This window comes from Rutilus rutilus (genome assembly GCF_951802725.1).
Source record: "Rutilus rutilus genome assembly, chromosome: 9".
Taxonomy (NCBI): Eukaryota; Metazoa; Chordata; class Actinopteri; order Cypriniformes; family Leuciscidae; genus Rutilus; species Rutilus rutilus.
In genome coordinates this window covers 16,389,708-16,411,646 of record NC_140223.1, presented here as the reverse complement: position 1 = coordinate 16,411,646, position 21,939 = coordinate 16,389,708, and the positions used below count along the sequence as shown (strand labels likewise).

Here is a 21,939-nt window from a genome sequence, read left to right as displayed (position 1 = left end):
AGTTATCCCAATAATAAACTGTCGTAATTTCCTTCATCATGTTGTTACAGAGAATAGCCTAAGGACTGAGTCACCATGCATCTTTCTCCATACATCAACAGTGAATGTGACCGAAATTGACATTTTGCATCTGCGTAATATCTCCGCTTTTATGCGCAGGAGAAATAATATTATACAGCAACACATGAGAGTATATGGACACAACATTTTCATTTGTGCGTGAACTATCGCTTTAAATATTCGTGTCTATTAAATCTACCCGAAATAGCCTACTGTATGTGAAAAATATTTGTTTATAAATCGATCCCTCTCCCATTCCTTTCTCTGGGCAGTCCAGGTGTATGTGGTAGTCGTATTTAGTTTCCAGGCTGGGTTCAGTGCATTATTTGATGATATCGTTGTCTTTCCTCAGAAGCGCCGCTGATTGGGCGGATTATTTCGCGTGCATCTTGAAGCTGCGTGTGCACGCGCTCTTGTCTCTCATTCTCAGCGCGCGACATATGGGCACGCGAATTTAAAGCGCAAAAATATCAATACTGTCCAACGGTCAGAATCCTCGTACATATTCGCGTCCCATCCAGAAAACTTCGTGGGAACTTCGCAGGCTTAATTTTACGGATTACGAATTCTTCATTTCAAGAATCGGAAGACAATAATAAACAGTAAACACACTGTGTTTCATAAAGGGATTGAAATGTTTCCGACCAAGGCGATAATCTTGGTGCTTCTTTTCTTTGGCAGCGCAGGTAAGACCGCGTCCAAGTGTTATGCAATAACCGTACACAAAATACAAACTGTTATATAATAAATAGCTTGGGTTTTGTGCATATTTCTGATTTGCATTCTACTTTTATGGTCAGTGATGTAGTGTCGGTGGCAGGTGCATCTGTGGACCTGTTTGAATCCTCCCGTGCTCATTCATTGATCAGCACTGTTGCGTATGTTTCTGTAACAGTATGTGAGAGAGACAATGTGTTGTTTACTTTGCTTGCTTGCTAACGCAGGTATTCTTATAATACAGTTTATAGGGACTGTTTGTTATGAGCTAATTTGCTAGGCTACCCCATTGGCTTTGACAATGGAACCTGTCCTTTAAGAAGACAGGATTATCTGAGCTAATATTATAAGCAGTCCCGTACTTTGTGCTCTGCGTTAAAGCGTCTATAGGATAGCAGAACGATTCGAAAGAATCGCACTGATTTGAATTGATCCTTTCTAAATCCTTATGGGACTGTGGTGGTGGGATGAATTTCTTGGCAATCCACCTGCTGCACGAGTCGAGAAGGATCCAATCAGCGAGTTTGGGCGGGAACTGTAAATGATGTAATTAACCTGTTTTGTGTATTACATCATGCAACAAGGAATCCCAAATACATTACAGTTATGAAGTGTGTTATCACTGTTCTTCAGAAGTCATTTGATATAAATGTATGGCTAATTTACATTGCTTTTGTCTATAAGTGAATTCATTTATTAATTTTACTAATACATCTTATATCCATTAATTTATAGTAATTATGCTAAATTTTACATTATTTTATTTCACTGTTAGATTTCTATTTGAGGTTTTATTATTTATTTATGAGCAACTCTACATTTTACTGCCAATTTTTTTGTAATGTATGATTAATTTAACTTACACTGGAAAGTGTCCACATGAGTTCCTGAACATGGTGAATGATGGGATATGCATAGCCTCAAAAACCGCGCTGAGAGGTTGTTGTGGATTGGAATGGATTTAGTGTGTGTTAAGGGCACTGAGCTGTGGCATTTTTCAGACCTAGGACAGTCTTGCACACTTTCTTTCTGTGGTGTGCCATGCATGCTTTCAAGTGACCAAGACCACAAGTGTGGGTATTTGGATGGGCCCTAATTCACAATAGATTCCCTCTGGAAATTCCTATGGGCTTTTATAGTGTTTGGTGTTTATGAGCGAAATAAAATAAGTGGTTAACATTACTTGGAGAGACTTCCTCATATTGTTCTACAACATAAATTACATTTCTACAGAGCCCCTAAAGGGACATGGTGATAGAAAAAAAATATATATATATGAAAGGTTTGCGTTCCACAGAGAAACTTTGTGTTCCGTCGCAAAACTTTTGTGCCCCCCCCCCCCCAAGTAACTTTGCGTTCGCTTGCAAAGAACACAAGTTTCTTGGGGGAACATAAAACATTTGCGAGAGAACACAAAAGCTTTGACACATATTTTTTTTTATATATATTATTTCCTATACCATGTCCCTTTAAGGGCTCCATATATTGATCTCATACCTCAAATGTGAATTTTGAATGTCAGTACTAACAGTTGTCTGATTTGTCAAGCACGTAAACTCACATCTTTGTGGTAGTTGTAATCCTTATATGTTTTTAATTGGTTTGAAAGTCCATGTTTGATGTATCAAACGTAACTGTATATTATGGTATTGAAAAAAACAACAACAGGAAAATCTCTTAAAGTAATGTGAAACTTTTAGCCTAAATTCCGCAGAAACACTTGGCTTATAAGACTACTAACTACATAGGCCTACTAACAGCTGCAGACTGCAACAGTGGGTTCCGGAAGTAAAAACTCTATTCGTTATTCCTTCGTATTTGCTTATGCTAAAGCCATCAGCCCATAATAGTTCAGCTTATTTTTTAAATAATGGTGTTTAACAGTGGAATTCCTGGTGAAAATCGACATTACCCTGTCATGTCAGTACATGCTGGACAGAAAATTCCACCAATCGGAGAGTAGACAAAAGCAACACGCTTTAGCTCCGCCCACTCACATGAAGCATTGCGAATGAGTTGATCTCTCTACGCTCTCTAAATACTTAGTCCGCGTGAATCGGAAGTTGCAACCGACTTTACTTCAGTGTGACGCATTTCCAAGTGAAATGGAATATTGAACAGAGGGCAGGGTTTTACTTTAGCGCTCCTCCTCTCCATCTCTTGCTCATAGCATACTGACGATTAGAGGGAAGTGGTTAAGAATATTCCACCCAAACAGTCAAACTGATGTCATCAGACAGGGAACGCCATTCCAGAGCGGAAGCAAATTTTCAAATTTTGATTACGTTTTGGTTGTGTGGACTTAAAGGTGCATTGCGCAACTTTTCATGTTAAAAATACCCGTTTTCTAACCCATACATGCTTAAACAATTGCCTGATGGGCTGACTGAGCCCTTCTCTGATCACTGCGATTGCCTCTATAATCCTGTACAGTAAAATAAATAAGAGGGATTCGGGTCGGAATCTGAGACTGGGCGTGACGTCATGCGCGTTCACGGCACGCTCATATGTCTGGCAGGTTTGTGTATGCGCCGACGCCGCCATTCTCCGTAGAAAATGGATTCTAAGAGACCGGCTTGTAGTTCATTTCAAACACCAACGCAAACTCCACGTAAGATAAAAAAAAAGAGAACTTTTGTCTAGTGCAACCAAAAGGTCCAAATTGGAGTCAGACAGGCGTCGGGGTAAGACGAGAGTAAACATAGGGAAGGCTTTCAACAAATGGAGAGATCTCCGGTCTGCTCTAGGGCTCAAACGGGATCCTCAGTTGGCTTTTTTCTTGATAAAAAGGTAAGATATATCCCATTCTCTAATGTCTGATACGGCCAATAATGACAATAAATGACGATCCATAAAATGTGTAATGCTTTAGCGTAAGCTAGATAAATGTACAATCGGAATAGGTTTTACTAACTTACCATTGTCAGTGATCAGGTTCAGAATGATTGTGATATAAAATGCTGATATATAAGTTAGATACTTAGACACAAATTTTGAGCAAATTACTGCTTAATTACGATGTATTGCTATTGGAATATGCTACTTAGCTGATCAATAAAACAGGCTAAACCCCCGCAAATCTTCGGCGGATTAGCCTGTTTGGCTTTTATGGTAACGTCATAGTGCCACTTGATTGTTTATTACCTTGAGACATTTGGGTGTACTTTGTTGACCGACTGTGTATGGTATGGTATCATGATTACAATTTTGAGCTTTTACAAAGTTATAACTTATATTGTTCATGAACGTGTTTCCATAATAATAGTCATAAGTGGATACAGTAAACACATAACACAGTTCAACATGGAGATAGATGGGAATAAAAAACGAAGTTTTCTACTACCCCCATTTTTTCCCTCACACATAAGTGTGTTATTTACTCAATTGCCTTTCCTTTCACATATTTTAAATTACTTGCAGATTTAAAACTTTATTACCTCTGAAGACATTATGATTGTAATAAACAAAAGATTTGTGCGGCTGATGCTGCTTGGGTTATGACCAGCTCGAGCTCGTGCAAGCGTGCGTGTGGTCCGTGAGCGTGCACACCTCTGGTTGCAGTTTCGCTTGCCGCCAGAGGGGGCGTAGTTCTGCGAAAACTCAGACTCTCGCGCAATGCACCTTTAATGCAGGTCGGGACTCGGGAATCAGTAGACACAGTAGACTGCGGGTCCAATAGCCAAGAGACTATTTTGACTTAATTCGGTACCCACTGATAGGCAGCTGCTTTCAAACGGTCCCGGGCTTATTTGTGTTCACTGAACACACGTCAGAGCGGCCAAAGCGTCAACAAGCTTCCCTGTACTTTTGACAAGCTTTCTTGACAGGGCGGCCAGAGCTTCTTTGCAGCTCAAGTCGGCGGTGGTCTGTGAACGTACAGTAAAGATGGCTGCTCGCTTGTTTTTCTGGCGCATAAGGTTTACAAATTAGTTTTTTTCTGTTTTATTGTGAGCCAACTGAAAATTTCAGATTTCGGGTATCGTCGCATCCTTAGCGTAGGGTAAATTATGCACAAAGTTTAATTCTATGTGAGGAAATTTGATAAAGCTAAATGAGCAAAAGAAATAGTGATGCTTGCCGTGCATCCCCTCCTATAAGTCCCTCCTATAAGAATAAGTCCCGCCCCTTCTGCTAACCCCACTGGACCTCTAGGTTGAAAAATCGTCAATGCAAGTGAATGTGAGAAAATAATTAGTTTCTGGTCCCGTTTGAATTTTTCCATGAATGTGAACATATGTTGTCTGTGAATTTTTAATATAATTTTTCGTGTGAAGAATGCTACAATTTAGCGGGTAGAAGTTTGATACGGTTAGACTTTGTGTGAGAGCACTTTGTGGACTACAACTCTTTTTACATCAGACGGGAATCTGAAGAAAGAACAGCCCATTTGGTTTGAATGGTGACATTTGGGTACAAAACACACAGGCATCTCGATCTGTCTCCATAGATTATCGCAGCATTAGCACCGTGATATGACAAGTAGAGGGAAAATGTGTTATGGGGTGACGTCACATAGGCGACATGTAGTCTTTCTCGTTATGTCTTTTCCGCAACTGCTAGCCAAAGGATCATACAATATACTGTCAAACTCGTAACATGAAAAATTATATAAAAAATTCACAGACAACATATGTTCACATTCATGGCACAATTCAAACGGGACCAGAAAATAATTATTTTCTCACATTCACTTGCATTGACGATTTTTCAACCTAGAGGTCCAGTGGGGTTTTACGGATGGGCGGGACTTACCAGCTCTATGTCATTGTTTTGATGATGAGAGGAAAACGCAAGGCTGTTCTTCTGGAGGTGCTCTGGGACCTCATCAGTGTCATCTGAGAGACTAGATGGGCGGAGCCCTGCGGTCACATGATGCACTCCCCCAGGCTGTGGGCATGAGTCATCTTTGTGATGTAATCTCCTGATATGCTGTTAAGCTCTTATTGGGCTTTTAATTAGCTGTGCTAGAGATAGCCTGCCCTGACTCTGAGGGCCCGAGCAAGACAAAAACAATAAATATGATGTAACCCACAGCGCCGCCACTGATCCGGAAACACGGCAGGCTGATCTCACATCCTCGAATCGGAATTTGAGGGGATGTGGCCTAAAGAAAATAGGATTTAACAGGACAGATGTTGTGCTGACAGATCAATTTCCCTTGATCATTACCACCGTACACCCACACAAATGCACGCAGAGCGGTTGTCATGCATAAAGTGTGACACGGTGGGAATCTGTTTCATCGCTGATGAGATTTGTGCATCTGTTTGACGTTTCATAGGAACGTCAAATATTTTGTGTCTGTATTTTTGCAGTATGTCCCAAAAAGTAGCCTAGATTTCTGTTTGCACTTAGCCTTCAACCATAATCCAGTGTTAGGTCAATGGCATATGAGTGTCCACAAATCTAGTTTAAAACACGTGCAGAGTTCTTAGAAATTAACTTTTTTGTGTTTATGTTGTTTTTCTATGGCTTTTAAAAATGTTAGACTATTTTTAAGAAACATTTCAATTTAATGTTTTTAAAAACGTCATGTGGTGTAACCATAGACTATACAGTAAGTAATAACATATTTTCCTTAAACCAGAATGCCTGTGTGTAAACATCTTAATCATTGCCTTTTCAGAACTTTTAAAAAACTTTTTTTTTAAGAAATATTAAAAGATCATCAAAATGAGTTTTAATTCAGATATTCAAAACATGCTCAAATAAGTAATTGGCCAAAGTATAAATTGCATCTCATCAGCGATGACATTGCATTTCATTTGTAATTTCTAATACTTTTATTAATAAATTAATACATCCACACAATCGAGGGTCATTGATCCTGTTGTGTCTTATAAAAAAAATTGCCTGCATTTTTCTGTATATTGTTGATAAATGTTTTTTTTTTTTTTGTCAAACCACATGACTTTGACTTGGCGTTATTATGTTTTTTAAATATTACGAAGCAGTGAAGCTTATATACACACAGGCCAAAAGTTTGGAAACATTACTATTTTTAATGTTTTTGAAAGAAGTTTCTTCTGCTCATCAAGCCTGCATTTATTTGATTAAAAAATACAGATTTTATCACAATTTAAAATAATTGGTTTTCAATTTATTATACTTTAAATTATCATTTATTTCTGTGACGCAAAGCTGAATTTTCAGCATCATTTCTCCAGTCTTCAGTGTCACATGTGACATCCACATGTGAGCCATATCGCATTAATTATCGCTGGCGATACGTCTGTGTAGTAAATGCCGCTCCATCTGAAAGCAGGTGATGGCGATTTACTACTAATCAAGGAACCGGCTTTACTGACGAGATGCGCATGACAATCTCACGATTTAAATCGCCCAGCCCTAGCATTTATTAAAAAAATAAAATAATTCTAATAATATAAATCTTCTTTACTATCACTTTTTATCAATTTATCACATCCTTGCTGAATAAAAGTATTGATTTATTTAAAAAAAATAAAATAAATAATAATAATTACTGACCCCAAATTACTGACCAGTAGTGTATATTGTTGTTACAAAAGATTTCTATTTTTAAAACATTTGCTGCTTTTTTCTTTTTACTTTTTATTCATCAGAGTATCCTAAAAAAGTATCACAGGTTATGAAAAAATATTAAGCAGCAGAACTGTTTCCAACTTTGATAATGAATCATCATATTAGAATGATTTCTAAAGGATCATGTGATAGACTGGAGTAATGATCCTGAAAATTCAGCTTTGCATCACAGAAATAAATGATAATTTAAAGTATAATAAATTGAAAACCAATTATTTTTAAATTGTAATAATATATCACAATATTACATTTTTTTTTTTTTTTCTGTATTTTTGATCAAATAAATGCAGGCTTGATGAGCAGAAGAAACTTCTTTCAAAAACATTAAAAATAGTAATGTTTTCCAAACTTTTGGCCTGTACTGTACATCAGGACAATCAAGGTTCATTGATCTTATTGTATCATATCATGATACGTGTTGTCCTGGCATGTTGTCTTGTGAACTGCCTAACCATTCCCCCCCCCCCAAGTGGTCTTTCTTGGTCGCCTGTTTCTATTTCAAGGTTCAAATAGTGTAGCAATAGCATATGTCATAAGCTGGATAATCCGGGAAGGCCTTCAGCGTTTCTACACCATTTGGTGGTGAGTTCCTGTACAGGGCTTCCCCATACAGTATGTGCAACTGAATCATTGAAGCCGTAAAGCCTTCAGCCGGGATTGTTTGGTACAACAGAGGTCACATACTTATCCTGTCTGACATGTTGTGTCCCAGTAGATGGTTTTAAACTTCCATGATTACAGTATTTCCCAGAGAGCTGCAGAGTGCTGATGTTGTTTTAAAAGCATATGACATAATACTGATGCCAATGCTATACAATGATGGCTTTATTAAATGAGCTAGTGTCTGTGATGGAATAGATGTGGGATGTGCCTCTCACAGTGATGTTGGATGGGAGTTGCATGGCCAGTAGTAAATGGCAATGTCTGGGAATGAGCCCTGAGTTTTGCGGGACATCCTGTTTGGCTAAATGGCTCCCTGGGATGTAGCTCTTCTGCTTGGCCTCACCTTTGATTATGAGTATAGCTGGCAGATTTAGGCCTGCAGAATGCTGGAGGAACAGCAGCATATTCTTGCTTAATGAGACCAACCCTTTACCTTAACACATCACCTGTAATGAATATCATTTATGACTTCTGTTTTTCGATGTGCTGTCATTTCTCTAAAGGTTTCCAAACAAATGGGTGGCTTCAGTGATGTGGCTGTTGTTTTTATTCAGCAAGAGATTGTTGAAATGTAGCCTCTGTCAAGGATAGTGTACATTTGTTTTGCACCTGGTCTAATAGTGTTGGCCTGAACACTGGCAAATAATTACTGTCAAGCTCTCCGGTTCAGTGGTATATGCTATCCTTCAACTCCGAGGTGTTTCAAAGTGTTATATGGATTAAAACCACTGATAAAAATGCAATGCTTTGAAAAGCACAATTAGTTAAAGCAGATTAGAAACTAAATTATTCTGTATCCAAACTTGTCCATAATGATATACTTCAGTTCAAAAGTTTGGGATCAGTAACATGTTTTTGAAAGAATATTTTTGTATACCAATGCTGGATTTGTTTGATCAACGTTAAAAACATTAGTTTTATTAAATATTATTGCAATTTAAAATATCTCTTTCCTATTTGAATTAGGTGTGTGTAACGGTTCAAATTACTCACGGTTCGGTTTGCATCACGGTTTTAGGGTTTCGGTACGGTTCGGTATGTGCTGTGTTCAGGAAAAAAGGACTTCTGTCAAATACAAAATAAAGAAAAATAAAATAAGAACAAAAAAGCAAACTACAAGCAATAGCACAAATACAACAGAGCAAAAAATACAAATAAAATAAACAATGCTTTTTAGGTCTAACGGTAGTTTTCAGGTACAGAAATTGAATAAAGTAATCAAATATAAAATGACTGCAGTGTTTCCTCTATGTTGATTAGTTAATGGCGCTCCGCCACGGCAAAAATTTTGCCGCCACGGTAACGTTAGGGCTCTACAGTGCGACCATTTCACTCGCATTTGCGCCTAAATATGTCTGTGTGCGACCATGAAAAGATATTTAGGCGCACTTGTGCGACTGACCCGAACGAAGATTTTTTTTGGGCGTCCGCCAAAGCGAATTTTTGTCCCGCCAAAGTCTTATTTGACCGGTGTGTAATGTAGATAAACTGCTGCGCTTGTGACAGCTGGGCGCATGTTTAAAATAACGAGAGAGAGAGAGCGAGAGCGCGCGCCCTCTGATCGCGTGCGCGCGAGCACTCTCTTTGCGAACGTTTGCGAAGCAAGGTTCCACGTTTTAATGAATGGTTAAACGGACTGATCTTTCAACACTGAACTCACGAGACGTCTGAATCGGTGTATAACAGATCGGTAACACTTTACAATAAGGTTCCATTTATTAAACTCTAGTTATAACTACATTAGTTAACATTAACTTTTAATAAACTGCACTTCTACAGAATGTATTAATCTTTGCTAATGTTCATTTCAACATTTAATAGCCTACATTATTGAAATCAAAAGTTGTATTTGTTAACATTTAGTTAATGCACTGTGAACTAACATGAACAAACAATAAACAGCTGTATTTTTATTAAGATTAATAAAGATGAATACATTCAGTAACATGTATTGCTCATGGTTCATGTTAGTAATAAACTAATGTTAAATCAAACCATATTGTAAAGTGTTTCAAAAAAATAATTTACAGAACACCTTAAAATAAGAACGTAAGGTGTGCCCCTTAGGGGGTAATCCTTTAGTACAGCCTAGGCCTATATGGTTAGCAAGATTTAGCCTTAATAAACTACAGCATTTACAACTGAATGGTATTCAATTGTAGATGGTAGAAAATAAGACTATTAGTTAAAATAAACTTTTTTAATGCTACTTTTTCTCCCTGCTTTTTTATATTGATATGATTATATACCAAAATAATCTATTAAAGAAGGATTTTATCTTACAAAGCTATGAAATCCAGAGGTAAAATCACAGCTTTTTTTTTTCTTTTTTTTAAGTGTAAAACTAAAAAAAAACAAAAAAAAACAAAGCTGTGATTTTTACCTCTGGATTTCATAGCTTTGTAAGATAAAATCCTTCTTCCGTCCGAACAACCGGCGGTGGTTGTTCGGACAGACCTGCCCCCACTGCTAAAAAAAATCCTAAAGGAAACACTGGACTGTATATAATCTTAACTAAATTAAATAAAGATGAACCCTTATTAAAGTTACTAAAGTTATTCAGTCAAGAGCCGTGAGTGATTTTTGTTTTTGTTTTGTTTGTTTGTTGTCTTCTGTTTGATGTAAAGTCGACATGAAATCAAAATTGACCCTATTTACTTTGGTAGCGCATATTACTAGTCTTGTGGTGAACAATTAATCCTTGCAGGTTAATAAAAATAGTTTGCCGTGGTAATCTTTAATCAAAATCTGAAAAGTGTCTTCCGGTCTGGAATGGTGTTCCTTTTCTGATGACGTCAGTTTGACGGCTTGGGTTGAAAACGCTTAACCACTCCCCTCAAACCGTTAGTGTGCTATGAGGAGAGATGGAGAGGAGGAGCGCTAAAGTAAAACCCTGCCCTCTGTTCAATATTCCGTTCCACTTGGAAATACGTCACAACACTGGAGAAAAGTCGTTTGCAACTTCCGGTTCACGGGGACTTTAACGTTAAAAACATGTGTGGCGGGGATATTAGGCTGCTGTCACTTTAAGACCAATGCACGTATCCAATATACTGATACTGTACACATGCGTTGTCTTTTTCGACTGTTCACTTAAGGCATAACCGACTGTTTACTAGGATACTTGCCAAGATGGGCATGTTGACACAATTTTTGTGTGAATTTGTCCGTTTAAGTTTAGTAAAACTTGAAAGCGAACTCAACTTCGTATTGGCTGACAAAACTTCACACACAATGCTTGAGAGTCTCTTTAGCATCTTTCGCAAGTTATCATGCACTTGAATGATTAAATTGGAAAATTGGAAAAGCTTAAAGGGTTAGGGTTAGAGTTAGTTCACGTAGTGTTTTAGCGCAGCTGTGTTGTACGTCACACGCATCACACACATGACCAGCGTCGGCCAATAGTGAGCCTACGTGGTGACGTACAACACAGACGCGCTGCGCTAAAACACTACGTGAACTAACTCGAGGCCCAGAGAGAAGGAAATGAATATTGGAATAAAGTCGTTATTTTTGTTTGTTTTTTTGCACACAAAAAGTATTCTTGTCGCTTGATAAACTTAAGATTGAGCCACTGTAGTCACTTGGACTATATTAACGATGTCTTTAAAACCATTTTCTGGGCCAGCAAGTTATAGTGTCTTAGAAGCCTATGGAGGAGTGAGACTGCTCTCAGATTTAATCAAAAATATCTTAATTTGTGTTCCGAAGATGAATGAAGGTCTTACGGGGTTGGAACAACATGAGGGTGAGTAATTACTGACAGAATTTAAATTTTTGGGTGAACTAACCCTTTTAATCGCGCAAATGCTAAACTTTTGTGACGATGCATCACTGGCCTGATCAGGACAGTGACAGTTCCGTTTTTCACGCTGGCCCTGGGCCATCGGGCACCCCTTATTGTCAAGCCCTGCCCAGGGCTTTCATCATTGTTTTGTGCCTGTCTGAATTAACACTGAGTGTCTGCTTACACACACAGAAGGTAATGTGTGCTGTTTTGGTCTCACCTGTGCTCGCGCACTATCAACACCCGGGTGATGACGGCGTAAATGGAGCATTTGGCACTCGCATCGAGCAAAGTTTAGAAAGAGTGACTGTTTTGTCCACTTTTTTTTTTTCACCATAGCTGCTGTAATGTATTGGGAAGCCAGAATGTTCCCAGACAGGAGATTAATAGGCTTTGATGCAGGCAGAGTCTCTATCAGCGGCGTGTCTCCAGCCCACACTCCAGCACGTGAAGAACTGCGATGTCAGCAACAGATTTACATACTAACAGCTGATTGGACAGCTACTCTCACGTGAAACGCATGTGGAGCGTATCCATTGACAGAAACATACATTAGTAGTGCGTGCACACTGGCTGTGTCTGTGTTACAGTGAAATTATACATTTAAGTACTGAGTTATAATAATTAACTTGTACTTACTGTTAGGATGAGGGTTTAGTTTAGGGTTAATTACATGCAAATAATTATGCATAATCTACAGTGATTTCTACAGTGACTAGATGTAACGTGTAACAATGACACTGTAAAATAAAGTGTTACTAAAATATCTGTGTACAAGTGGTGTGTGTGTGTGTGTGTGTGTGTGTGTGTGTGTGTGTGTGTGTGTGTGTGTGTGTGTGTGTGTGTGTGTGTGTGTGTGTGTGTGTGTGTGTGTGTGTGTGTGTGTGTGTGTGTGTGTGTGTGTGTGTGTGTGTGTGTGTGTGTGTGTGCTTCAATAAAAGCATACATTGATACAGAGCAGTGATTAAACTGACTGGAACTACCTGTGCATTAAACGGTTTTAATACACCGTTCCAGCCAATTTGAATCGAACATTCAAACAGACCATGGTATATAATTAAAACACTAAGGATGTAAGAATTCAACCAATATATGAATAATATCAAGTTAAATGAATCACAATACATGATGATCCAAATGTATTGCACACATTGCAGTCAAAAACATCAGTTCTGGCAGTATTCTTTTCTTCATTAATGGTTCTGATTTATTCACTAGCTTCTTTTTTCCCGAGGGCACGTTCTCTCTTTGCAGGGTTGGTTTGAATTCTTCCACAGTGCTTGATGTCTTTATAGCATCTGTCTACTGCTGAAAAATATTGAGAAACTGAATTAAGAAATGCAATTAGAGGTTGTATTTTGTAAGTGAAAAATGGCTAACTATCACATAGCTACACGATTCGCATGTGGAATGAGCAACATTGAGTTTGTGTTTCAAGGGTCACTTGAGCCTTCTGTTTTCTTTTCTTTGCATTTGCCTAATTCTTTCTGAAGCATTTGCAAAGTTATTTGTCCTTGCAGGCATTTACAGCTATTTCTAAAACCATAGTTAACCTCAGTATTGTTTGCTTTTTTATTACTATTTTATTATTATTTGCATTGCGTCTCAAAACCAGACAGTATGTGGCACTTGTCATAAATGCGGTACACTTTGGTGTCTTAATGTGTTTTTTTTGTTGTTGGTTTTTTTTTACAGAATTTAACTTTTTGAGGTCTTGATCTCCTTTATATCCAAGAAATAACATTTTACAGCATATTCAGATCACTTTACTAAGATCTGTTTTAATTACTGATTATTAAAATGTTTCAACGTTTTTGACATAAATATAATTTCATGTGTCCCAAACTTCAGCCCTGACTCCTGTTATCCTATTTATTGCGACATTATGATCATTTATGATTTATTTATTTTTTATGATACATATGGGCCTTTTTCACAACTGGTCATGTCATGCGTTTTTACTGGTCGGATAGCTATCTGAATTGTTAAAACTGTTCCATTTACATTTGGCCACATAAATGTGTGTCCGCAAAATGAATACAAATCCGATCTTCAATTATCGTGCTATATGCAAATTTAACAGTTCACGTCAGCGGAAGCAACGGATATGAGCTGCATTTTATTTATCAGCTAATTTCAAGATTAAAGAGTAGGAGAGAGAGCGGCATCAGCACTTGTAAGATAATTTAGTTGCACTGATTTTAAAGATGATGATTGCATGATGAGCGTCTGCGATGCTGAAGTTTCATTTGCGGCAGTTTTCGTGTCGGATTGCTGAAGAGATGCTCCACTGCTCATCTGCGGTGATGCGTGTTGCGGTAGCATTGTCATATAGCCTATAACACACTCACATGTTTATTTTTAACCATTTTGGGAGGAGTAAAATGTACATGTAGTTTCAACAACCAGATGCATTTACACTTGTCCAGTTTCCCTTTCCATTACACTACACTTTTCACTTTCCATTTATTTCAATGTTTGCCCCCCCCCCCCCACACACACACACATTCTTTCATATATCATTTAGTGTGACGACTTGATGTGGACAATCACATTTTTTTCTTACCATTTGTAAAAAATAAAAATAAATAAAAGAAGAGTAAATTAAGTCCCATTTTGTCTATTTGTGGAGAGTGGCATTTTCCATGTAACGCTGAAAAGATGAGTGTCTGTCTACCCATGTGTCTCACAGTTTTTTTTTCTTTTTTTTTTTCTTTTTACTTTCTCATCTCTTTTTCTCGCTCATTCTTTCTTTCTCTGACTCACAGACGCACACACACATCCCCTCTCTGCCTCTTTTTCTTGCTGTCTCCCCTTCTGTCTGTATTCCTCTCTCACTTACGAGCACGAACACACACAGATGGAGAGTCCAGTGTGTCTGGGTGACCTCCCCTGCCTGAAATGCCTCACACTTACTTGGCCAACAGAATCAGGATGTGCCATGACCCCTGCCGTGTTGTCTTTTTTTCTACTGGATGTTCCATGTGGAGTTTGATTAAAAAAAAGTCCACAAGCAGTCAGACCAACAGAGACAGTCGAAATGCAAATGAATAAGGCAAACAAACAATCTCACTTTTTGTCAAGAAGCTCCCTATTACTAGTGCTAATGCAGATTAGTATTATTACTAACCAAGCTGCTTTTGTGGGGCTTCCTTCATGCTCATGTTACATCTCAAAGAGTACTTGTGAATAGAGAGTGGTTTATTTTAGGGATAGTTATTTTTTTTTTAATGGGTGGCTATGTGGACCAGCAGGCAGCATTACGAGGCACTCAATCAGGAATGTCCCTTCTGGTCTGATGGCAGAAAATTTGCTACGTCAGGCTGGAGCGAGTGCGTCATCCAAGACCCCACAGCTTGACGAGAACATGCATTAGTCTTTCTACTTCACTGCCTCTGTCCACCGCTCTGTAAATACATGATGACGGAACAGGGTCACTACCTCTTTTTTTCATTCTGAGCTCCATCATCAAATATAGTTGCACAGAGCAGCCATGAAGCCTCAAGAATGATGCTTTTAGGTTAGAAAAACATATACAATCTTATATTTAATCCTGTGTTTAGTCGTGCTTGTGTAAGCATCACTATTACTATTGCTCATACTTGAAATGTGTCACTCATCTTGTGCTACAGATATGAACAATACAATAGTTGGTGACCAATATATTGCCAAGGCTGATATATTGGCCAATGTGTGGCACTTTTTTTTTTTTTTTTTAATGATTGGATTTTCAGTTTGGCTCATTAAAGGGATACTTCAGGATTTAGCATTAAGCTTTGTATTAGTAGAAAACCTGTAGTATTTTCGAATTACCATGCTTTCCACCTAGCCTGACGTCGTCATACTCAGATTCTAGTCAGAATGTGAGTCTGATACTGCTCCGTTGGGCTGTGATTATGGGGCGTGTTTCAACCGAACCAGGAAGGAAAATGCCTCTGCACTCAATTGGATAGACCTACAACCAATCAGAGCAACGGAGTAAGTGACGTATGTTTTTCATTCATGTTTCTGATCGACAAATGCCTTGATCGCGGTTCTCTGTTCCTCTTTTAAAATTAATGCGCTGTCAATATCTTCTATAACAGACGCGATGGCGGAATCTACACATGATGTTTTATAAACAAAGTTCGGGAGGAGCACGTTCAAATAATCAATCCAATCAACTTGTCATCAAACAATTGCCGTCTACTCTATCTGCAATGAGAGGAAGCATATATATATTCACTCTGTCAACTCACCTAACATTCCTTGACAGTTTCCAGCATCCCTTCACTCACTCTCGGCTTGTTCTTCCACAGCCAGGAATACGGGGGGAGTACTTTGGGTTCGGGCCGAATACCGAGCCCGGAGCCTCTCCTCGGACAGCACGCCAAATATGCATTTATTCTAAATGACTTATTTGTAAGTGTGAACTCGTGAAATCTCAATTCTCCAGCGGCAGTCATCTTTGTTGTAAAGTAAACGAATTCAACCCAAGCGCTCTTTGATGACGTGGATGATTACTGTTGCTCATCTGTCCATCATCGTATAAAGCCCACCCTAACTATTTGATTGGTCCGAACAATTTTTGTTCGGGCATAATAGCTACTCAACGGATCGAGTCCAGACCGAACTTCCCGACCTAAAAATGACCCATTTTAAATACACATTCATCTTTCCAGAGGTGAAGTATCCCTTTAAGTGTCGGAAGTGGGGCTTTTATTTTGACAGCGCTGAGTGAGGAGCTCTCATTCTCTGTCTTGGTTAGTTTACTTAGTTTAGTTTTTTTTTTTTCTTTTTTTTTTTTTAACTGTTCTGTCAAAATAATAAATTATTAGACAGATAGAAATGTTAAATAAAGGAATTTAATAGCATATGAAATTATACTGTTATTAGTAATATGAAGGCAACCATTATAATACTTTCTCTACTGTTGACATTCAGCAAAAATGGCTTTATATAATTTAAACAAGTATTTGAATATGTATGTTTAATTTAAATAAAAAAATTATAATTTAAAAAAAAAAAATATTATAATGATCACAAGAAGTTGCTAACTAAAGTTTGAATCTGTTTATTTTACAGGTTTAGTTTTTTAGCAAGTTCTGATTCTTTATATATATATATATCTATATATATATATATATATATATATATATATATATAGATATATATATAGATATAGATATAGATATATATATATATAGATATAGATTCATTTTCAAATTATTCCTAATTTAGAAAATATTGTGTAAAATCTATCTAAAATTCATTGAAACATGTTTTAATAAGTGTAGTATAATACAGTATGTGGGCTTTTTGGCCACCCTGCTCTCCATGATATTGGCATTGCCATTGGTCATCAAATAATTTCAATTGTGATTTTAATTTCAATTATCCTAAAATCATAAGATCAGTCTTTTGTTAGAAATGTATTTATACTGTAATTCACGATCAAATAACCAATGTGATTCAATTCCACACATTTGCCAATTCAGCATTAGCAGAGTAAGAAATTATTTTATATAAATAAATAAATAAATAAAATAATTTATTTATAAAATGAAAATTAAAAGTATACCCAAATTAATTGAAATCGAAATCACATTGGGAGCTTGAGAACTTGAATTCTAAAGGAATCCTTTATTTTGAGAGGGTCACTTAAGTAACACCTTAGCAACCACCTAGGAGTGCCCTAAAATCACCCAGAAACATCCTATCAACCATAACACCCCAGCGTGATGACGTTGAGTTTGGCATTGGCAGGCATGACTCACTCCAATGCTAAATGTTTAAATATCCAAGCAGTTATTTAATAAATTGTTTATTTAGTTGGTAGCTCATCCTCTTTCATACAACAGTTTCCATTTAGCATGTGAATGTTTCAGCAGACACACCGCTTGTTATTCTATAATTAGAACAAGAGGAATGGGTTGGATGTGAGCATCGCTCCCAGCCATGGATCTGTTCTCTCTGATCATCTCTGTTCTCTGTAATGAGAGCTCTGATAAGCTCCCTCAGCTCAAGGAGTCAAGCCCAGAGTCGCACAGACCTGGACCAGACGAGAGAAGGGAATCCTTGATTCTCCTTTGTCGTAAGACACTGTATATCTCAAGATGTCCAAGAATGAAGTTGACCCGTGCATTTGAGCGTGCTGCTGTAATGTTGGCATGACTGTTAAGTATTGTGGCTGCCTACGGCTGGTGTACGGGGAGGAGGTGTCTCTCCGCCATCTGTTGCCCTGTCACTAAGATGACACACGCTTCTTCCAGCAGCTTTTTCACCAAATAACAGCAGGTTTTTGGCAGATCTTGTTGCATTCTTTTTTTTGTGGGGCATTGATTTTTGCCTAAATCAATTCTGGGCTTTGTAGGCATTATGTTTACACTTGAAGCTGGTTATTGAACACGTAAAAGTGTCAACTGAAGTGTTATTAATATCCATTTTGGATTAATAGTGTCCATGATAAAAAGGAAAATCTAGTTTAAAACGCATGCACAAGGTTCCCAGAGATGTAGTCTAAGGAATTATAATAATAATTTGATAGCCTATTTCTTTCAGACTAATATCAAAAAGCTCTCTCTCTCTCTCTCTCTCTCTCTCTCTCTCTCTCTCTCTCTCTCTGTCTCTCTCTCTGTCTCTCTCTCTGTCTCTGTCTCTCTCTGTCTCTCTCTCTCTCTCTCTCTCTCTCTCTCTCTCTCTCTCTCTCTCTCTCAAGCACATGCGCGCAGTGAGCTGTGTGAAAAGGAAGCATGTTCGCACACATTTCTTAACGTGGACAATTCTGTCCTAGTTTTTCAAATAATAAATGGATAGTTCACCCAAAAATGGAAATTCTGTCATCATTTACTCATCCTCACGTTATTCCAAACCTGTATTGTTTTTTTTTTCTGCTGAAGTGAAGACAAAAGAAGCTATTTTAAAGAATGACGGTAACCAAACAGTTGATGGGCGCAATTGTAAGTCAATGGGGCACATTAACTGTTTGGTTACCCATGTTCTTCTAAATATCTTCTTTTGTGTTCAGCAGAAGAAAGAAATTCATACAGGTTTGGAACAATTTGAGAATAAGTAGCCTATATGATGACAGCATTTTCATTTTTGGGTGAACTATCCATTTGATAAGCTTCTCCCTTTATGAATAGTCATAAATATGATTATTAGGTTTTTTTTTAATGAATTTTATTATTTTAATTATGTTTTTCTTCTACATTATGATATCAGGACAGTTGAATCACCCTGATGTTTTTGACTATTTGTGAAAAAAAACTGTATAAATAAAAAAACTGTTATTGACCCTAGGATTTGGCTGTTCTTGATGTTTTCCAGAGGTTCATTTCCGTTCCTGGATGGCGTGACAAGCATTGTACTTCACAACACTTAATTCATACAGTAATTCAATTTCTGCGTGGCAAGTTGACCTCAGTTCAGTTTGGGAATGTATTGAAAAGTTCATTGGATATGAATGGCCAAGTTGTTCTTTTTTCTTTTTTTTCTTTTTCTTCAGGAAAGGTCTTCTGGCTAAGAGATGGAGACAGGGCCATCTGTTGCTAAAACTGAACACAGAAGTCTACAATAGTTGCAGATTCTGAATGCTGCCATTTTGTGCTCTAACAATGAGATTAGGGGCCTTGTTACTCCCACGACTACAGCAAGAGAAAATGAGGTTACAACAGATATAAAACTGAATAACTGCACTTATCTACTAGGGCTGGCCGGGTATTGACACAAATTTCACAATTCGATTCGATTCGATTCAATATTGATTATTTTGGATATCAGGTACAATACATGGCAAATTTTCTCAAGGAAAACAAATCTCTTAACTAATGCTGTAAACTATGGGAGTCAGTGGTAGCCTACTAGGCTTCATTAGCCTACTATAATATTGAAGGTAAAAATTAACTGATTTGTATGCAAACACTTAAATTACACTTTTATTTATTTTTATAATAATAAAGTTATATGAAGTATAAACATTTAAATGGTGGCTGTCATAAAAACCTGCCAGATTTATTCAAACATGCATTAAAAATTGAAGAATATTACAAATTATAATGAATATGTAATATGGTGCATATATTTAGCAAAATGCTTCTCTCTAGAGTTCATTTTTCTAGCTGACTTACGAGTTTATGGTCACTGGATATGGTTTTTCTGAGGTAAATGTGACGTTACATGACATTGTTTACAAGCTGATTTACTGACGTCTTTCCACAGTTGAAACACTGATTGAGCAATTCCATGTCACATGATACGGATTTCGATTTATTGGATGGGATGCGCGCTACAATGTTACACTCATTCATCAACTGAAAACAGTATGACTAATCGATTCTTGGGATTTAAGAATCGATATCGGTTCGTAAAAATGAGAATCGATTAAAATCGAGAAATCGATCTTTTTTTTATTTTTATTTTTTTTAACCCAGCCCTAGTAGCAGATCCAAAGACAATTAGATGTGTAGTGTACCTCTCTGAAAATATGTATCCTCCTCCATTGGAGAAGTGAAGCAACTGATTGATGACATTGATTATTTCACTACAGCATAGACGAAATTAAGTGTTGATCGTTTAAATCAGGGTAACCGTATCTACTGACTCGTTTGTCACTGTTCTGGGGTTTCTATCAGGTCCTCGTACTGCTGTTGCTTACGTTTCTGTGGTTTGTTTTGCATTACAGTAGGTCTGATTTAAGAGTAGTTGGGGGTAGCCTATTGCTTGGTACATGCAGAGATGCCAGAGAGCTGAGAAGACAGACTGTGGTGGATTAGCATAATTAGGAATGGCATGGATTAATGAGAGATGTCCCTGACGCACTTGATGTATGAAAAACAGCTCTGTGCTGCCAATTGTTTGTAGGGTTCTGGAAGAACCTAGTGCCAAAGAATATTGATATTGATCACTGGTTTCATTAGCCAGTATACTTTGCTGGAAATACCAGAATTGCTGGTATACATGAGTTTAGCATATTTAAATAATAATATATATATATATATATATATATATATATATATATATATATATATATATATATATATAAACATTTATGTCCTACATTTCTGCCACAATACCATGTTTACAGTTAGTATTACTACAGTAAATCCATGGTACATTGGATTCATGGATTGAAAAGTATTCTATCTGGATTATCTCACAATGTTTCTCCTGTTTTCTGTCAGTGTTGTTGAGAATGTCAACACTGGTTTCATCTGTCTTTAAATTAGTTTAAATCACCATGACATTTGTGTTTGTTTCGGAGACATATGCGGTACATTTCACTGTGAATTATTTGGTAAATCAGTTGCAATTTCGGTGCAGGCTTTGCAAACAGACTTTTACTTTAAGATATGACACCTGACAGTAATGCCACAACATGTCAGTAACTGTGGTAATTAGGGGTGTGCACGAATATTCAAATTGTAATTATTATTTGAAAAATACTACGTTGCTTTGCTGGCCGTAAATGCAGTGAATCCATGATAAATCCCAAGCACTAACTCAGTTCTAATTGAATGCACTGTTTGGCGCTGTGGAGCTTGTGGAACAAGTTGATTGCATTTGATGATCACATAATGTCATCGTCTGCCTCGCAAAGTTTGGAATTACTTAGATGAAAATGATCTTACTAAATGATATAAAAAAAAATGGAATTACTTTTAATCAAATGAATTAATGAAATTACTTAGACATTAATTAATGTCTCTGCTACGTCTGTCAGTGCAGTGCGTTTTCTCACTCGAGCATGTGGGTATTATTGTTTTTCTCAACATGAACGTGAAACAATATAAACACGATAACCATATGCTGACTCGAGTGTATATGTACGTTCTATAATATAACTGGTGCAGTCTGCTTTATTAGGGTTTTTTTTTTTTTTTTTTTTTTTACGATTGCGCTGCTTGAGCTTAAATGCTTTTTTTCTTTATTATGTTTACACATATTGTTTAATGTTTTCAACTAAAAGAAAACCTTATGATATATCGTAAGCTTGTTGTGTATATTGCCTAATTGTAAGATTGTTCAGAAATGGTGACAAAAAAAATTTTACTTAAAAAAAAGTCTTTCTCGTTAAACTTCATTTAATTAAACGAATATTCGATTTTTATGAGCCTGAAAATTCGAATACAATATTTTTCAAAAATGGCAGTGCCTAAATGGTCACATTC

The 21,939-nt window shown here is 37.2% G+C and overlaps 1 protein-coding gene across 9 annotated transcripts in view; it reads left to right on the top strand.

The window, feature by feature from the left end:
* Positions 1–430: 430 nt before the first annotated feature.
* ncam1b (neural cell adhesion molecule 1b) overlaps positions 431–21,939 on the top strand; it is a 106,673-nt gene continuing 85,164 nt past the window's right edge. For all 9 annotated transcript variants that reach the window (XM_084418157.1, XM_084418155.1, XM_084418154.1 and 6 more), the window contains exon 1: positions 431–746. In XM_084418157.1, coding sequence (XP_084274283.1) covers positions 695–746 — 52 coding nt within the window. In that variant the 5' untranslated portion in view covers positions 431–694. The remainder of the gene's footprint in view (positions 747–21,939) is intronic.